Below are 16,625 nucleotides of genomic sequence, written 5' to 3' on the forward strand. Positions count from 1 at the left end.
CCTGCAGTTGGGAGGACTCAGACACCGACCCTCCCCCCGACCACGTTTGGGAGCTCAGGCAGCGCCCCCTGCGGTTGGCAGGACTCCAGCAGCGCCCCCTGTGGTTGGGAGGACTCAGGTAGCGTTTTCCCCCCACCCCCCACACCTTGCAGTTGGAAGGACTCCTGCTGCACCCCCTGTGGTTGGGAGGACTCAGGCAGCACCGCCTTGCAGTTGGAAGGACTCCTGCTGCGCCCCCTGCGGTTGGGAGGACTCCAGCAGCGCCCCCTGCGGTTGGGAGGACTCCAGCAGCGCCCCCTGCGGTTGGGAGGACTCAGGCAGCGCCCTCTGCGGTTGGGAGGACTCAGGTAGCGTTTCCCCCCCGCCCCCCACCGCAGTTGGGAGCTCAGGCAGCGCCCCTGCCCCTGCATTGGGAGGACCCAGGCACCGACCCCATCCCCCCACTGCGGTTGTGAGCTCAGGCAGTGCCCCCTTCAGTTGGGAGTACTCGGGCAGCGCCGACTGTGGTTGGGAGGACTCAGGCAGCGCCGCCTTGCTGTAGGGAGGACTCAGGCAGCGCCGACTGTGGTTGGGAGTACTCGGGCAGCGCCGACTGTGGTTGGGAGGACTCAGGCAGCGCCGACTGTGGTTGGGAGGACTCAGGCAGCGCCGACTGTGGTTGGGAGGACTCAGGCAGCGCCCCCTGCGGTTGGGAGGACTCCAGCAGCGCCCCCTGCGGTTGGGAGGACTACAGCAGAGCCCCCTGTGGTTGGGAGGACCGAGGCAGCGCCAGGTGCAGTTGGGAGGACTCAGGCAGCGCCCCCTGCGGTTGGGAGGACTCAGTCAGCGTCCCCCCATGGACGGGAGGTCCGAGGCAGCGCCCCCCTGTAATTGGGAGGACCGAGGCAGCGCCCCCTGTAATTGGGAGGACCGAGGCAGCGCCCCCCTGTAATTGGGAGGACCGAGGCAGCGCCCCCTGTAATTGGGAGGACCGAGGCAGCGCCCCCTGTAATTGGGAGGACCGAGGCAGCGCCCCCTGTAATTGGGAGGACCGAGGCAGCGCCCCCTGCAGCTGACTCCCAACATGATCGATTTTGCTCTAAAGCAAAATACCGCGGATGCTGAAATCTTCAGTATTATCGCTGCGGATGCTGAAATCTGCAGTATTATCGCTGCGGATGCTGAAATCTGCAGTATTACTCGCTGCGGATGCTGAAATCTGCAGTATTATCGCTGCGGATGCTGAAATCAGCAGTATTACTCACTGCTCACAATGCGGTCCCCTCTACATTTACTGAGCTTCTCCGCTCAGACTGCCACCGTGACCCTGACCTGCCGGCCGCTTGCCATTTTAACTCCCCGTCCCACTCCCACTCTGACCTCTCTGTCCACGTCCTCTTACACTGTTCCAATGAAGCTCAAAGCAAGCTCGAGGAACAGCAACCTCGTCTCTCGTTCAGGCATTTCGCAACCTTCCGGACTCAACGTTGATTTCAATAACTCCAGATCATAACCACTGCTCCCAATGGTTCTACTGCTGCCATTTACAACTCCTCTGGACCCATCTTTTGTTTCTCTACTTGTCCCATTCCCGCCCTCCTCGCCTCGCACCATCACCCCTCTTGTCATTTAATCGCCCCCTGCCCTCCAGACCTTCCCTTTCGTTCTTTCTCCTCCCCCCCCCCCACCCCCTCCCTGGCTCTGTCCTTGCTTAAAAACCGTTCCACCTTCGACTTCTCCCAGTTCAGACCTGAAACGTTGACTCTCTGCCTTTCTCCACAGATGCTGCCCGACTGGCTGAGTGCTTCCAACAATCCCCCGATCTATTCAGATGGTGCCCAGGCATTGGACGCCGGTCCAGTGAAGGGCGGCCAAGCTCTCAGCTGGCTCAAAGCAACGGGGAGGTTTGTGGATTTTTAACTCTGGAGGAGAGCGGGCTCAGGGGAGATTATTCAAGATCCATAAGGAAATGGATAAATCGGACACCGGTAATACATTTCCTCCAACCAAATATTGGGAAGACCGAAGCCATTGTCTTCGATCCCCACCACAAACTCCGTTCCCTCGCCACCGACTCCATCCCTCTCCCCGGCCGCACTGTCCGAGGCTGGACCAGACCGTTCGCAACCTCGGCGTCCCCTTTGACCCTGAGATGAGCTTCTGACCCCATCTCCGCTCCGTCACCGAGACCGCCCACTTCCACCTCCGTAACATCGCCCGTCTCCGCCCTCCCTGCCTCAGCTCATCTGCTGCTGAAACCCTCACCCGTGCCTTTGTTACCTCCAGACTGGACTATCCCAACGCTCTCCTGGCCGGCCTCCCGTCTCCCACCCTCCGTAAACTCCAGCTCATCCAAAACTCTGCTCCCCGCCCCCGTATCCTAACTCGCGCCGAGTCCCGTTCACCCAACACCCCCTGCGCTCGCTGGACCGACATTGGCTCCAGGACTGGGAACGCCTCGAGTTTAAAATTCTCATCCTCATGTTCCCTCTGTGACCCTCGCCCACTCCCTATCTCTGTAACCTCCTCCAGCCCCTACGACCCTCCGAGGTCTCTGCGTTCCTCCAATTCTGGCCTCTTGCGCACCCCCCCCCCGATTTTAATCGCTCCACCATTGGCGGCCGTGCCTTCAGCTGCCCGGGGCTCTAAGCTCTGGAATTCCCTCCCTAAACCTCTCCGCCTCTCTCTCCCCTCCTTTAAGACCCTCCTTAAAACCTACCTCTTTGACCGAGCTTTTGGTCGCCTGTCCTAATATCTCCTCGTGTGGCTCGGTGTCAAATTTTGTCACATGAAGCGCCTTGGGGAGGTTTTACAACATTAATGGCGGTTGTACCATCGTCTTGGTGGGACTTCAGCTTGCCGCGCAGAAGCTCCCCGGCCTCATCCCGTCCTCCAGCCTCGTGCACCGTTGTTTAAATGTTTTTTTTTTGGCGGGCTTCCTTGAAGGAGAGACCCCTGAAGGGGGAGGGTGGGGGAGGAGTGGAGATTTTCCGCGACAGGACTCCGAGCTCACCTCCCCGCCTAAAGACGAGACCAGCCCATTTGAGTAATGCAGATAATCCGGGCCGGTGTCTGATGGGTCAGGGGCACCATGGGTGGGCGCCAGGAGCCAGTGAAGGAGGGTAATTCTCCAGCATGGTGGTGAGGGGGGGCCACTGGGCAGTAGGTACCTGGGGGGAGCCCAATAGGAGGCACCTGGGGGGGGGGGGGAACCAGGAGTGCTACAGCTCTCAGCTCTATGGGCTCGATTTTAGGAGGGAGGTGGGTTGGCAGTGGGGGGTCGACTGTGGCTAACCCGCCCAGTGAATTCGGGGAGCTCCACACGCGATCGCAGCCTAATTGAAGCCACTCACCTTGGCTTCCGGGTTTCGCGCTGGAAAGCTGCGCAGCGGGCGGACGGCGCAGCCGCATCGTGGGCTGTCAGCTGGAGGAGCCCTATTTAAAGGGGCAGTCCTCCACTGACTGATGCTGCAGAAAGGAGCCAAAATTACAGCATGGAGCAGCCCAGGGGGAAGGCTGCTCCCAGGTTTAATGATGCCTCACTCCAGGTCCTACTGGATGGGGTGAGGAGGAGGGGGAGGAGGACAGAGATCTTCCCCCCGGCGGACAGGAGGAAGTGGCCTGCCTCTGCAACCATGAAGGCCTGGCTCGAGGTGGCAGAGGAGGTCACCAGCACCACCAACATATCGCCCACCTGCATACAGTGCAGGAGGCGCTCCAATGACCTCAGTAGGTCAGCCAAAGTGAGAACACTTACTCATTCCCCTACACTCCGTCTGCCACATCACCGCCCCCACCCCACATCTCCTTCTGCACTGCCAACACTACTCTATCACATCACTCCTCACACCCACTCAAAGCTCATCCTCATCTCACCTGCACCTACTCACCTCGCCAGTACTCACCCCGCCACTACCACTCAACCCAATCCTCATACAATCTCATGGCTCCGTCTCATACTCACCCTCTCGTGCATCTCTTTCACGGTCAGCCTCACTCAACCTGCCACTACCTGTGCTGCAGCCACAGGGCATGCATCACATATGTGCAGTAGGCAGCGTAAGGCAAATGTGTCGTGAGCATGAAGGGGATGCACAAGGGTGTTTGAGGGTTTGTCATGGTTTTTACTTGTATTTGATTTCTGATCAACTCACATAACATATTATATTGGCACCACTACTGCCACGTCTTCGCAAATCTTGTCTGGTTTGTGCAATTATGCCCTTTCCTGAGGATCAGCATGAAGACCCACACCTGATGACACCCATTGTGTCACTGCAGAGTGGGTGTAGGTGTATTTGCAGGGCTCTTTTGTGCAGACGACTGAGAGACGTTGGCGATGTTCCCATTGGCACCCTGGAAGGATGCGGAGGAGAAGTTGTTGAGGGCAGTGGTGACTTTGACAGCGACAGGTAAGAAGATGGTGCTCGGGCCAGCCGGGAGCAGCTCGGCATGAAGGAGGCTGCAGATGTCCACGACTACATGTCGAGTGACTCTGAGCCTCCGTGTGCACTGCTGCTCAGAGAGGTCCAGGAAGCTGAGCCTCGGTCTGTAGACCCTGTGGCGAGGGTAGTGCCCTCTGCGACGCATCTCTCTCTGCGGTTGCCCTCCCTCTTGCTGTGCAGGTGGATGTGTTACAGCACCGTGTTGTGGAGCTCCACGTGTCAGAGGTGGACGGCGTGGCCGGCGAGGCTGGTGATGCTGTTCGCCCTCCGAGGAGGTCACGACTGCAGCTACGGCGGCCCCCATCCGGAAGATGTACATCTGAGGGGGTCCGCAAGGTAGGTACATGTCTCTGGACACCGGGGTAAGTGTGCAAATTGGTGAATTTGATTGTTAGGAGGAGAGTGGTGGAGGCCAAACTTTGTCCAATGTGACAGAGTGACCTCCTGCAATGAGTGATGGTCTCCCCCTCCCACCTGTCAAATGGACCTTTGCAGCTGCCACAGGCTGGTGGCTGCAACACGTCCATTTGAACTGGGAGTGTTTCCCCCAGTACAGGAAACAGTCTCAGTTGATCTGAAAATCCCACCCCTCCTAAAATATCAGGTCAATCAGGTCTGTAAACGACCTGAAATACCTGGTTAATTACTTCAAGTGGCAGCGGGAGTCCCACATGAGGGGGCTGCGCGTGCAGGTCAGCGCGTCACTGGGGAACCCGGGAGTGGGCGGGTTGGAGCCAGGCTCACCACCCGCCCTGGGAATCCCCGATTTTCACAGCCCCTCACCCCCCGCCAGGAACGCACCTGATCGGGAGTGCGAAAATCGAGCACTTAGAGTTTATTTTATTATAAATTCTCTATTTAGAGTTTATTATATTATAAATTCTCAGTATTTAGAGTTTATTTTATTATAAATTCTCTATTTAGAGTTTATTATATTATAAATTCTCAGTATTTAGAGTTTATTTTATTATAAATTCTCTATTTAGAGTTTATTATATTATAAATTCTCAGTATTTAGAGTTTATTTTATTATAAATTCTCTATTTAGAGTTTATTTTATTATAAATTCTCAGTATTTAGAGTTTATTTTATTATAAATTCTCAGTATTTAGAGTTTATTTTATTATAAATTCTCAGTATTTAGAGTTTATTTTATTATAAATTCTCAGTATTTAGAGTTTATTTTATTATAAATTCTCAGTATTTAGAGTTTATTTTATTATAAATTCACAGTATTTAGAGTTTATTTTATTATAAATTCTCAGTATTTAGAGTTTATTTTGTTATAAATTCTCAGTATTTAGAGTTTATTTTATTATAAATTCTCAGTATTTAGAGTTTATTTTATTATAAATTCTCAGTATTTAGAGTTTATTTTATTATAAATTCTCAGTATTTAGAGTTTATTTTATTATAAATTCTCAGTATTTAGAGTTTATTTTATTATAAATTCTCAGTATTTAGAGTTTATTTTATTATAAATTCTCAGTATTTAGAGTTTATTTTATTATAAATTCTCAGTATTTAGAGTTTATTTTATTATAAATTCTCAGTATTTAGAGTTTATTATATTATAAATTCTCAGTATTTAGAGTTTATTATATTATAAATTCTCAGTATTTAGAGTTTATTTTATTATAAATTCTCAGTATTTAGAGTTCATTTTATTATAAATTCTCAGTATTTAGAGATTATTTTATTATAAATTCTCAGTATTTAGAGTTTATTTTATTATAAATTCTCAGTATTTAGAGTTTATTTTGTTATAAATTCTCAGTATTTAGAGTTTATTTTATTATAAATTCACAGTATTTAGAGTTTATTTGATTATAAATTCTCAGTGTTTTTAGTTTATCTTTTTTCCAAATGCTGTGCACAGTGCTCCAAGTGTGATATGGAGACCAGGACTGTGCCCAGTGCTCCAAGTGTGATATGGAGACCAGAACTGTACACAGTGCTCCAAGTGTGATATGGAGACCAGGACTGTACACAGTGCTCCAAGTGTGATATGGAGACCAGAACTGTTCACAGTGCTCCAAGTGTGATATGGAGACCAGAACTGTACACAGTGCTCCAAGTGTGATATGGAGACCAGAACTGTACACAGTGCTCCAAGTGTGATATGGAGACCAGAACTGTACACAGTGCTCCAAGTGTGATATGGAGACCAGAACTGTACACAATGCTCCAAGTGTGATATGGAGACCAGAACTGTACACAGTGTTCCAAGTGTGATATGGAGACCAGAACTGTTCACAGTGCTCCAAGTGTGATATGGAGACCAGAACTGTGCACAGTGCTCCAAGTGTGATATGGAGACCAGAACTGTACACAGTGCTCCAAGTGTGATATGGAGACGAGAACTGTGCACAGTGCTCCAAGTGTGATATGGAGACCAGAACTGTGCACAGTGCTCCAAGTGTGATATGGAGACCAGAACTGTACACAGTGCTCCAAGTGTGATATGGAGACCAGAACTGTACACAGTGCTCCAAGTGTGATATGGAGACCAGAACTGTACACAGTGCTCCAAGTGTGATATGGAGACCAGAACTGTTCACAGTGCTCCAAGTGTGATATGGAGACCAGAACTGTGCACAGTGCTCCAAGTGTGATATGGAGACCAGAACTGTGCACAGTGCTCCAAGTGTGATATGGAGACCAGAACTGTGCACAGTGCTCCAAGTGTGATATGGAGACCAGAACTGTACACAGTGCTCCAAGTGTGATATGGAGACCAGAACTGTACACAGTGCTCCAAGTGTGATATGGAGACCAGAACTGTGCACAGTGCTCCAAGTGTGATATGGAGACCAGAACTGTACACAGTGCTCCAAGTGTGATATGGAGACCAGAACTGTACACAGTGCTCCAAGTGTGATATGGAGACCAGAACTGTACACAGTGCTCCAAGTGTGATATGGAGACCAGAACTGTTCACAGTGCTCCAAGTGTGATATGGAGACCAGAACTGTGCACAGTGCTCCAAGTGTGATATGGAGACCAGAACTGTGCACAGTGCTCCAAGTGTGAAATGGAGACCAGAACTGTGCACAGTGCTCCAAGTGTGATATGGAGACCAGAACTGTACACAGTGCTCCAAGTGTGATATGGAGACCAGAACTGCGCACAGTGCTCCAAGTGTGATATGGAGACCAGAACTGTACTCAGTGCTCCAAGTGTGATATGGAGACCAGAACTGCACACAGTGCTCCAAGTGTGATATGGAGACCAGAACTGTGCACAGTGCTCCAAGTGTGATATGGAGACCAGAACTGTGCACAGTGCTCTCAGTTTGGTCTCACCAAATTCCTGGTACGGTGAGTTCATTGCTCTGTTCAACAATGCGCTGAAAAGTGATTAAACATTTCAATCGATAGTTAATAATGACGACTCGGATTTAACAAAGCACTGCAGCATTTATTGAGTCTATAAGACAGCTCTAAAAACCTGCAGCTCCTTCCCGCACGCTGGCGTACCCCGGGTGAACTCAGCCTCGGGACGATCCTGCGCGGCCGAACGCGTCACTGCAGCTCGCAGGTCTCTCGGTCGACGGTGTGGACGATGGGCTCCTGGCTGGACTCGTGCCACACCTGGCAGGAGTAGAGGGAGTGGGAGCCCCAGCGGCTGGCCGGCAGGGTCAGGTAGCTCCCCCAGCTGTAGCTGCCGTTGTCCTCCAGCGCGGCTTTCCCCGGGCCGGCGCCCTCCGTCTCCTCGCCGTCCAGCGTCCAGCGGGCGCGCACGTAGCCCGGGTAGAAGCCGCTGGCCAGGCAACTCAGGGTGACGGCGGCGTCTGCGGCACGGGCGCGGGCCAGCTCCTCTTTCGACGGCGGGTAGAGGTGGACGGTGGGCGCCGAGAGCTGGCGGCCTGCGGGTTGGAGGAAGAGGAGGCGTTAGTCGGGCCCCCTCGCGGCAAAGATACAAAAACAATGACCACTCCACCCTGCCAGACTAATTAATGAGCCCGATCATCCTCCCGCACTAATCATCGAGGAGAAATACTTATTAACGACTTCGATGAAGGCATAGAAAGTCTCATATCTGAGTTTGCCGATGACACAAAGATTGGTGGCATTGTAAGCAGTGGAGACGGAAACATAAAATTACAAAGGGATATTGATAGATTAGGTGAATGGGCAAAACTGTGGCAAATGGAATTCACTGTAGACAAATGTGAGGTCATCCACTTTGGATCAAAAAAGGATAGAACAGGGTACTTTCTAAATGGTAAAAAGTTAAAAACAGTGGATGTCCAAAGGGACTTAGCGGTTCAGGTACATAGATCATTGAAGTGTCATGAACAGGTGCAGAAAATAATCAATAAGGCGAATGGAATGCTGACCAGAGTACAAGGGGGCAGAAGTTATGCTGCAGCTATACAAAACCCTGGTTAGACCGCACCTGGAGTACTGTGAGCAGTTCTGGGCACCGCACCTTCGGAAGGACATATCGGCCTTGGAGGGAGTGCAGCGTAGGTTTACTAGAATGATACCCGGACTTCAAGGGTTAAGTTACGAGGAGAGATTACACAAATTGGGGTTGTATTCTCCAGAGTTTCGAAGGTTAAGGGGTGATCTGATCGAAGTTTATAAGATATTAAGGGGAATCATATCCCTTAATACCTTTGGTTGGCAAAAAGCTATCTATCTCAGATTTAAATTTAGCAAAATTTAACCTACGCTGCACTCCCTCCAAGGCCAGTATGTCCTTCCGAAGGTGCGGTGCCCAGAACTGCTCACAGTACTCCAGGTGCGGTCTAACCAGGGTTTTGTATAGCTGCAGCATAACTTCTGCCCCCTTGTACTCTCGTCCTCTCGATATAAAGGCCAGCATTCCATTAGCCTTATTGATTATTTTCTGCACCTGTTCATGACACTTCAATGATCTATGTACCTGAACCCCTAAGTCCCTTTGGACATCCACTGTTTTTAACTTTTTACCATTTAGAAAGTACCCTGTTCTATCCTTTTTTGGTCCAAAGTGGATGACCTCACATTTGTCTACATTGACTTCCATTTGCCACAGTTTTGCCCATTCACCTAATCTATCAATATCGCTTTGTAATTTTATGTTTTCATCTACAGATAGGGTGGATAGAGAGAAACTATTTCCGCTGGTTGGGGATTCTAGGAGAAGGGGGCACAGTCTAAAAATTAGAGCCAGACCTTTCAGGAGTGAGATTAGAAAACATTTCTGCACACAAAAGGGTGGTAGAAGTTTGGAACTCTCTTCCGCAAACAGCAATTGATACTAGCACAATTGCTAAATTTTAAATCTGAGATAGATAGCTTTTTGCCAACCAAAGGCATTAAGGGATATGGGCCAAAGGCAGGTATATGGAGTTAGATCACAGATCAGCCACGATCTTATCAAATGGCGGAGCGGGCTCGAGGGGCCGAATGGCCTACTCCTGTTCCTACGTTCCTATGTTCCTAAAAGCGTGAAGACACAACAACAACCTACTGAGGCAGACAAGTTGACATTCCGATCGTAGAAACATAGAAAATAGGAGCAGGAGTAGGCCATTCGGCCCTTCGAGCCTGCTCCGCCATTCAATATGATCATAGAATCATAGAAGTTTACAACATGGAAACAGGCCCTTTGGCCCAACATGTCCATGTCGCCCAGTTTATACCACTAAGCTAGTCCCAATTGCCTGCACTTGGCCCATGGCTAATCCTCTATCTCAATACCATATTCCCGCTCTCTCCCCATACGCTTTGATGCCTTTTGTGTCTGGAATTCCATCCAGCTCCTTCTTTGCTTGACAATTTCTCCTAATTTTTCTGTATCTTGAAATCGTGCCCTTATGCCTTTGATTTGCCCAGCACTGCGAAACAATCTGTTTTACCTTGAATGCTGCTTTATCATTTCGAACACCGCTTATCGAATTTCGCCCAGGTTTGAGAGAATACGGCTCTCGTTGCTTTCGCGACCTGGGAATTGCTCGATGGAAACAAAACCAAGGTCCGTCTGGTTCCCCTTCTCCCACCCTGGTCGCCGTGTGATACGATGATAATGGAGTTGTTGACTAATCAGGGCCATCGATCTCCATCAATTAGTCTCCAACAGACCCAGACATGAGGTGAGGAAAACCCCCAGTGGTGGAGAGCTTTGGGGAGCCATTGGTCCAAAGTCACCTGTTCCTCCCGAGCCCTGTTCCACTTCCCGCACCTCATGTCCCCAAATTACTCGTAGACTCTCTCCCCAAATGTTATTTTCCGAACTGAAGCGATCTCATTTTTGCACTCGAACAAATCGACTCTCTCCGCTCCCACTGCCTCCCCGGGGAGCCTGTTCCACAGATCGACCACTGTGTCTAAGCAAGTCTCTCTCCATATAAGTTTGTAGACGGGGTTACTCACTGGGTATAAGTAGGTGGATGCCGTTCCCAAAGTGGACTTGGTTGTTGTAATACATGGCGCAGTAGTAAGTCCCCATGTCCGCCTTGGCCACGCTGTTCACCGTCAGGAGGTAGGTGTTGTTCACACTATCCCAGGAAGGCTGGTACCGCTCGGTGATGCCCGAGCTCCGATCGATGCTCCCACTCGCCCAGTGGGTGAGCACCCACTCCAGCCTCCGCTCGCTCCGCTCCCGGTACCAGAAGCCGCCGTAGTCTCGGACGTTCAGGTTCTGCACCCGGCAGCTCAGGGTCCCGGCCCCTCCCGCGGCCACGGAGGCCGACGGCGGCTGTCTGAGGACGGGGTTCGGCGCGGCACCTGGAGGAGGAGAGGTGTGGGTGAAGAGCAAGACGTTACCCACAGCTCCGTACCGAACGGGAAGGAGAAAGAAACAAAAGATAGTAAGAAAGAAAGGGAGAACGAGAGAGAGAGAAAAAGGAGGAGATGGAACGAGAGAAAGAGAGTGAGTAAGTACAAAAGAGAGAGAAAGAAAAAGGAGGAGATGGAACGAGAGAAAGAGAGTGAGTGCAAAAGAGAGAGAGAAAGAAAAAGATGGAATGAGAGAAAGAGAGTGAGTGCGAGAGAGAGAGAAAGAAAAAGGCGATGGAATGAGAGAAAGAGAGTGAGTGCAAAAGAGAGAGAGAAAGAGAAAGAAGGAAAGAGACAGAGCGAGAGAAAGAGTGAGAGTGAGAAAGAGAGAGAGAAAAAGAGAAAGGCAGAGAGAGAAAAAGAGAGCGAAAAAGAATAAGTGAGAAAGAATGAGAGAGAGAAGGAAAAAGAAGGAAAGATAAAGAAGGAAAGAGAGAGAAAGAGAGTGAGTAAGTGAGAAAGAGAGAGAAAGACGGAGAGAAAAAGAAAGAAAAAGAGAGCAAAAAAGTAAGTGAGAAAGAAAGAGTAAGTGAGAAAGAGAGAGAAAGAAAAAGGAGAAAGAAGAGACAGACAGAGCGAAAGAGAGTGAGTGAGAAAGAGAGAGAGAAAGAAAGACAGAGAAAAAAAAAGAAGGAAAGATAAAGGAGAAAGAAGGAAAGAGAGAGAGTGAGTAAGTGAGAAAGAGAGAGAAAAAGAGAGAGAAAGAAAGACAAAATCAAATAAAATTTGACACGAGCCTCATAGAGAGATCTCGGGCCGGAATTTGCTGTCAAAATAACGGTGAGGCTGATTACACTCGCTGTTATTTTTGCGTAAATGCTACAGCAACTTCGGGCGAGGAGCAGCTGCGCGGCTCGACGCGGATATCCAGAAGTTGCTGTGCGAGATGTTTCCCCTCCGCCATTAGCTCTGCCAAGGCAGCATCTCGCCCTCAGCCTCCCCGTTCCTTTTGTGGTGAAGTTGTTGTGTTTGGAGGGGCGCAGAGATCTCGGAGGGTTGTAGGGCTGGAGGAGTTACAGAGATAGGGAGAGGGGGGCGAGGGCCATGGAGGGATTTGAAAACAAGAATTTTATAATCAAGGCATTCCCGGACCGGGAGCCAATGTAGGGTCAGCGAGCACAGGGGGTGATGGGTGAACGGGACTCGGTGCGAGTTAGGATACGGGGGGGCAGCAGGAGTTTTGGATGAGCTCAAGTTTACAGAGGGTGGGAGATGGGAGGCCGGCCAGCAGAGCATTGGAATAGTCCAGTCTGGAGGTAACAAAGGCAATGAACTGAAGCAGGGGCGGAGACGGGCGATGTTACGGAGGTGGAGGTAGGCGGAATGGGGTCGGAAAGAGAGACAGAAAAAGAGAGAAAGAAAGAAGATAGAGAAGAACAGAAAGAAAGGAAGAGAGAGGCAGCCAGAAAGAAAAGATAAGGAAGGAAAGACTTGCATTTATACGGTACCTTTCACCACCTCAGGATGTCCCAAAGCGCTTTACAGCCAAAGAACTACTTTTTTTGAAGTGTAGCCACTGTAAGGAACGCAGAAGCCAATTTGCGCACAGCAAGATCCCGCAAACAGCAATGAGATAAATGACCAGATCATCTGGTTTTTAGGCATTGGTTGAAGGATAAATATTGGCCCCCAGGGAGATCTCCCCTGATCTTCTTCCATTAGCGTCCGTGGGATCTTTTACAGCCACCTGAGACGGGGCAGACGGGGCCCTCGGTTTAACGTCTCATCCCCAAAGACAGTGGAGCGCTCCCTCAGTACTGGCAACCGGGGAGCGTCGGCCCTGGCTTTTTGGGAAGTCGAGTCTCCGGAGCGAGCGTGGGGGCTCGAACCCACGACCTTCCGACTCGGAGTGGGGGGAGAGAGAGCAGGTGCTACCCCTGACCATGCCACGGCTGACACCCGCGCTGCCTCGATCAGAGCCCCTGCCTCTACATCATTCAACAGACCGGCCATAAAACAGACAGCGAGCACCCACTGACCTGTGAGACACAGCAGCAAAATCAAGCTTCTCTGCACCGCCTCCATCCCCGGACTCAGATGTACGACTGTTGAGTCCGCTCCGTTCCTTGTCTTTTTTTATAGGGGCGGACTCGGTAGGTGGGCCTGCCTTGGTACGGATCTTTGCATAATATTCAAACAGATCCCCTCGTACGATCCTCAGATGCAAATGGTTACGTTTCGAAATATCGTTGGCTGAGGAGGACTTTGGAAAGTTTGGTTTCGAGGACAGAGACAGGCTGGTGGAATGGGCGGACACGTGGCAGATGAAATTTAACGCAAAGTAATACATTTTGGCAGGAAGGGCGAGGAGAGGCAATATAAACTAAAGGGTACAATTCTAAAGGTGGTGCAGGAACAGAGAGATCTGGGGGTATATGTGCACAAATCTTTGAAGGTGGCAGGACAAGTTGAGAAAGCGGTTAAAAAAGCATATGGGATCCTGGGCTTTATAAATAGAGGCATAGAGAACAAAAGCAAGGAAGTTATGCTGAACCTTTATAAAACACTGGTTCGGCCACAACTGGAGTATTGTGTCCAATTCTGGGCACCGCACTTTAGGAAGGATGTCAAGGCCTTAGAGAGGGTGCAGAGGAGATTTACTAGAATGGTACCAGGGATGAGGGACTTCAGTGATGTGGAGAGACTGGAGAAACTGGGGTTGTTCTCCTTAGAGCAGAGAAGGTTAAGGGGAGATTTGATCGAGGTGTTCAAAATCAGGAAGGGTTTAGATAAAGTGAATAAAGAGAAACTATTCCCATCGGCAGAAGGGTCGAGAACCAGAGGACACAGATTTAAGGTGATTGGCAAAAGAGGAAAAACTTTTTTACGCAGCGAGTGGTTTTGATCTGGAATGCGCTGCCTGAAAGGGCGGTGGAAGCAGATTTAATCGTGGCTTTCAAAAAGGGAATTGGATGAATACTTGAAGGGAAAAAATTTGCAGGGCTAGGGGGAAAGGGACTAAATGGATTGCTCTTACAAAGAGATGGCACGGGCTCGATGGGCTGAATGGCCTCCTTCTGTGCTGTAACCATTCTATGATTCTATAAGAGGGAGATGCTGGCCAGAAAGGGACACAAACTCTCTCCCACTGACTCCAACTGGAGACACAAACTCTCTCCCACTGACTCCAACTGGAGACACAAACGCTCCCATTGACTCCAACTGGGGACACAAACCCTCTCCCACCGACCTTTGGAGGTGCCGTCTTTCGGATGAGACGTTAAACCGAGGCCCCGTCTCAGGTGGGATGTAAAAGATCCCACGGCCACTATTGGAAGAAGAGCAGGGGAGTTCTCCCTGTTCTCCTGGGGCCAATATTTACCCCTCAACTAACAACCACTAAAACAGATTATCTGGTCATTTAACCATCTTTACCACGAGGCAGCTCTTAATCGATCTCAAATCTTACACTGAGCCCTCGATGCGTAGTCCAGTATCCGATGGCTATGGCTCTGGTTCAGTTGCAGACTGAAACTAAGCTGAAGTAGTCCAGGTCTGGATCGACCGCATCTGGAGAGACTGCGTCCAGTTCTGGGCACCGCACCTCAGGAAGGATATATTGGCCTTGGAGGGGGTGCAGTGCAGATTCACCAGAATGATACCGGGCATAAAAGGGTTAAATTATGAGGCGAGGTTGCATAGACTAGGCTTGTGTTCCCTCGAGTGTAGAAGATTAAGGGGTGATCTAATCGAGGTATTTAAGATGATTAAAGGATTTGATAGGGTCGATAGAGAGAAATTATTTCCTCTGGTAGGGGGAGTCCAGAACAAGGGGGCAGAACCTTAAAATTAGAGCCAGGCCTTTCAGGGGTGATGTCAGGAAGCACTTCTTCACACAAAGGGGAGTGGAAATCTGGAACTCTCTCCCCCCAAAATGCTGTTTAAGGCTAGATGGGTGAGGGTCAATTGATAATTTCAATACTGAGATTGAAAGATTTTTGTTGGGTGAGGGGATTAAGGGATATGGAACCAAGGCGGGTAAATGGAGTTAAAATACAGATGGGCCACGATTTAATTGAATGTTGTTGGAAGCCAATCATCTCAGCCCCAGGACATTGCTGCAGAAGTTCCTCAGGGCAGTGTCCTCGGCCCAACCATCTTCAGCTGCTTCATCAATGACATTCCCTCCATCATAAGGTCAGAAATGGGGATGTTTGCTGATGATTGCACAGTGTTCAGTTCCATTCGCAACCCCTAAGATTATGAAGCAGTCCGTGCCCGCATGCAGCAAGACCTGGACAACATCCAGGCTTGGGCTGATAAGTGGCAAGTAACATTCATGCCAGACAAGTGCCAGGCAATGACCATCTCCAACAAGAGAGAGTCTTACCACCTCCCCCTGACATTCAACGGCATTACCATCGCCGAATCCCCCTCCATCAACATCCTGGGGGTCACCATTGACCAGAAACCTAACTGGACCAGCCATATAAATACTGTGGTTACGAGAGCAGGTCAGAGGCTGGGTATTCTGCGGCGAGTGACTCACCTCCTGACTCCCCAAAGCCTTTCCACCATCTACAAGGCACGAGTCAGGAGTGTGATGGAATAATTTCCACTTGCCTGGATGAGTGCAGCTCCAACAACACTCAAGAAGCTCGACACCATCCAGGACAAAACAGCCCGCTTGATTGGCACCCCATCCACCACCCTAAACATTCACTCCCTTCACCACCGGCGCACAGTGGCTGCAGTGTGTACCATCCACAGGATGCACTGCAGCAACTCGCCAAGGCTTCTTCGAAAGCACCTCCCAAACCCGCGACCTCTACCACCAAGAAGGACAAGAGCAGCAGGCACATGGGAACAACACCACCTGCACGTTCCCCTCCAAGTCACACACCATCCCGACTTGGAAATATATTGCTGTTCCTTCATCATTGCTGGGTCAAAATCCTGGAACTCCCTTCCTAACAGCACTGTGGGAGAACCTTCACCACACGGACTGCAGCGGTTCAAGGCGGCGGCTCACCACCACCTTCTCAAGGGGCAATTAGAGATGGGCAATAAATGCCAGCCTCGCCACATCCCATGAACGAATATAAAAAAAATAACAGAACCTTCAAGACTTGCACAAAATGAACAGTTCAAGTCAGAAACCTTAACTTGAGATGTTCGAGACAAAGGAACCTTTGTAACTTGGGAGAGCGTACAATGATACAGCGCAGAAGGAGGCCATTCTGCCCATCGTGCCCGTGCCAGCTCTTTGTAAGAGCAATCCGATTAGTCCCACTAACCCCCCCGCCCCGGACCTCTTTCCCCGGACCCCTGCACATTTTCCATTGCAAGTATTTATCCAATTCTCTTTTTGGACTTTACTATGAAATATATTTCCACCTCCCTTGGTGGTAGAGGCAGGGACCCTCGACTCTTTTAAAAAGTACCTGGACCTGCGCCTAAAGTGCTTGTGAGCTGCAGGGCCACGGACCGG

At 50.2% G+C, this 16,625-nt stretch overlaps 1 protein-coding gene across 1 annotated transcript; it reads right to left on the reverse strand.

The window, feature by feature from the left end:
- Positions 1 to 7,823: 7,823 nt before the first annotated feature.
- LOC137308057 (immunoglobulin lambda-1 light chain-like) lies at positions 7,824 to 13,279 on the reverse strand. The gene is made up of 3 exons (XM_067976994.1): positions 13,174 to 13,279; positions 10,790 to 11,143; positions 7,824 to 8,292 (listed from the first exon to the last, which is right to left on the reverse strand). Exons 1-3 carry the CDS (start codon positions 13,217 to 13,219, stop codon positions 7,949 to 7,951), a joined length of 744 nt encoding a protein of 247 aa, XP_067833095.1. The 5' UTR covers positions 13,220 to 13,279; the 3' UTR covers positions 7,824 to 7,948.
- Positions 13,280 to 16,625: the final 3,346 nt, after the last annotated feature.

The sequence above is a fragment of the Heptranchias perlo genome, unplaced genomic scaffold, assembly GCF_035084215.1.
Source record: "Heptranchias perlo isolate sHepPer1 unplaced genomic scaffold, sHepPer1.hap1 HAP1_SCAFFOLD_118, whole genome shotgun sequence".
Taxonomy (NCBI): Eukaryota; Metazoa; Chordata; class Chondrichthyes; order Hexanchiformes; family Hexanchidae; genus Heptranchias; species Heptranchias perlo.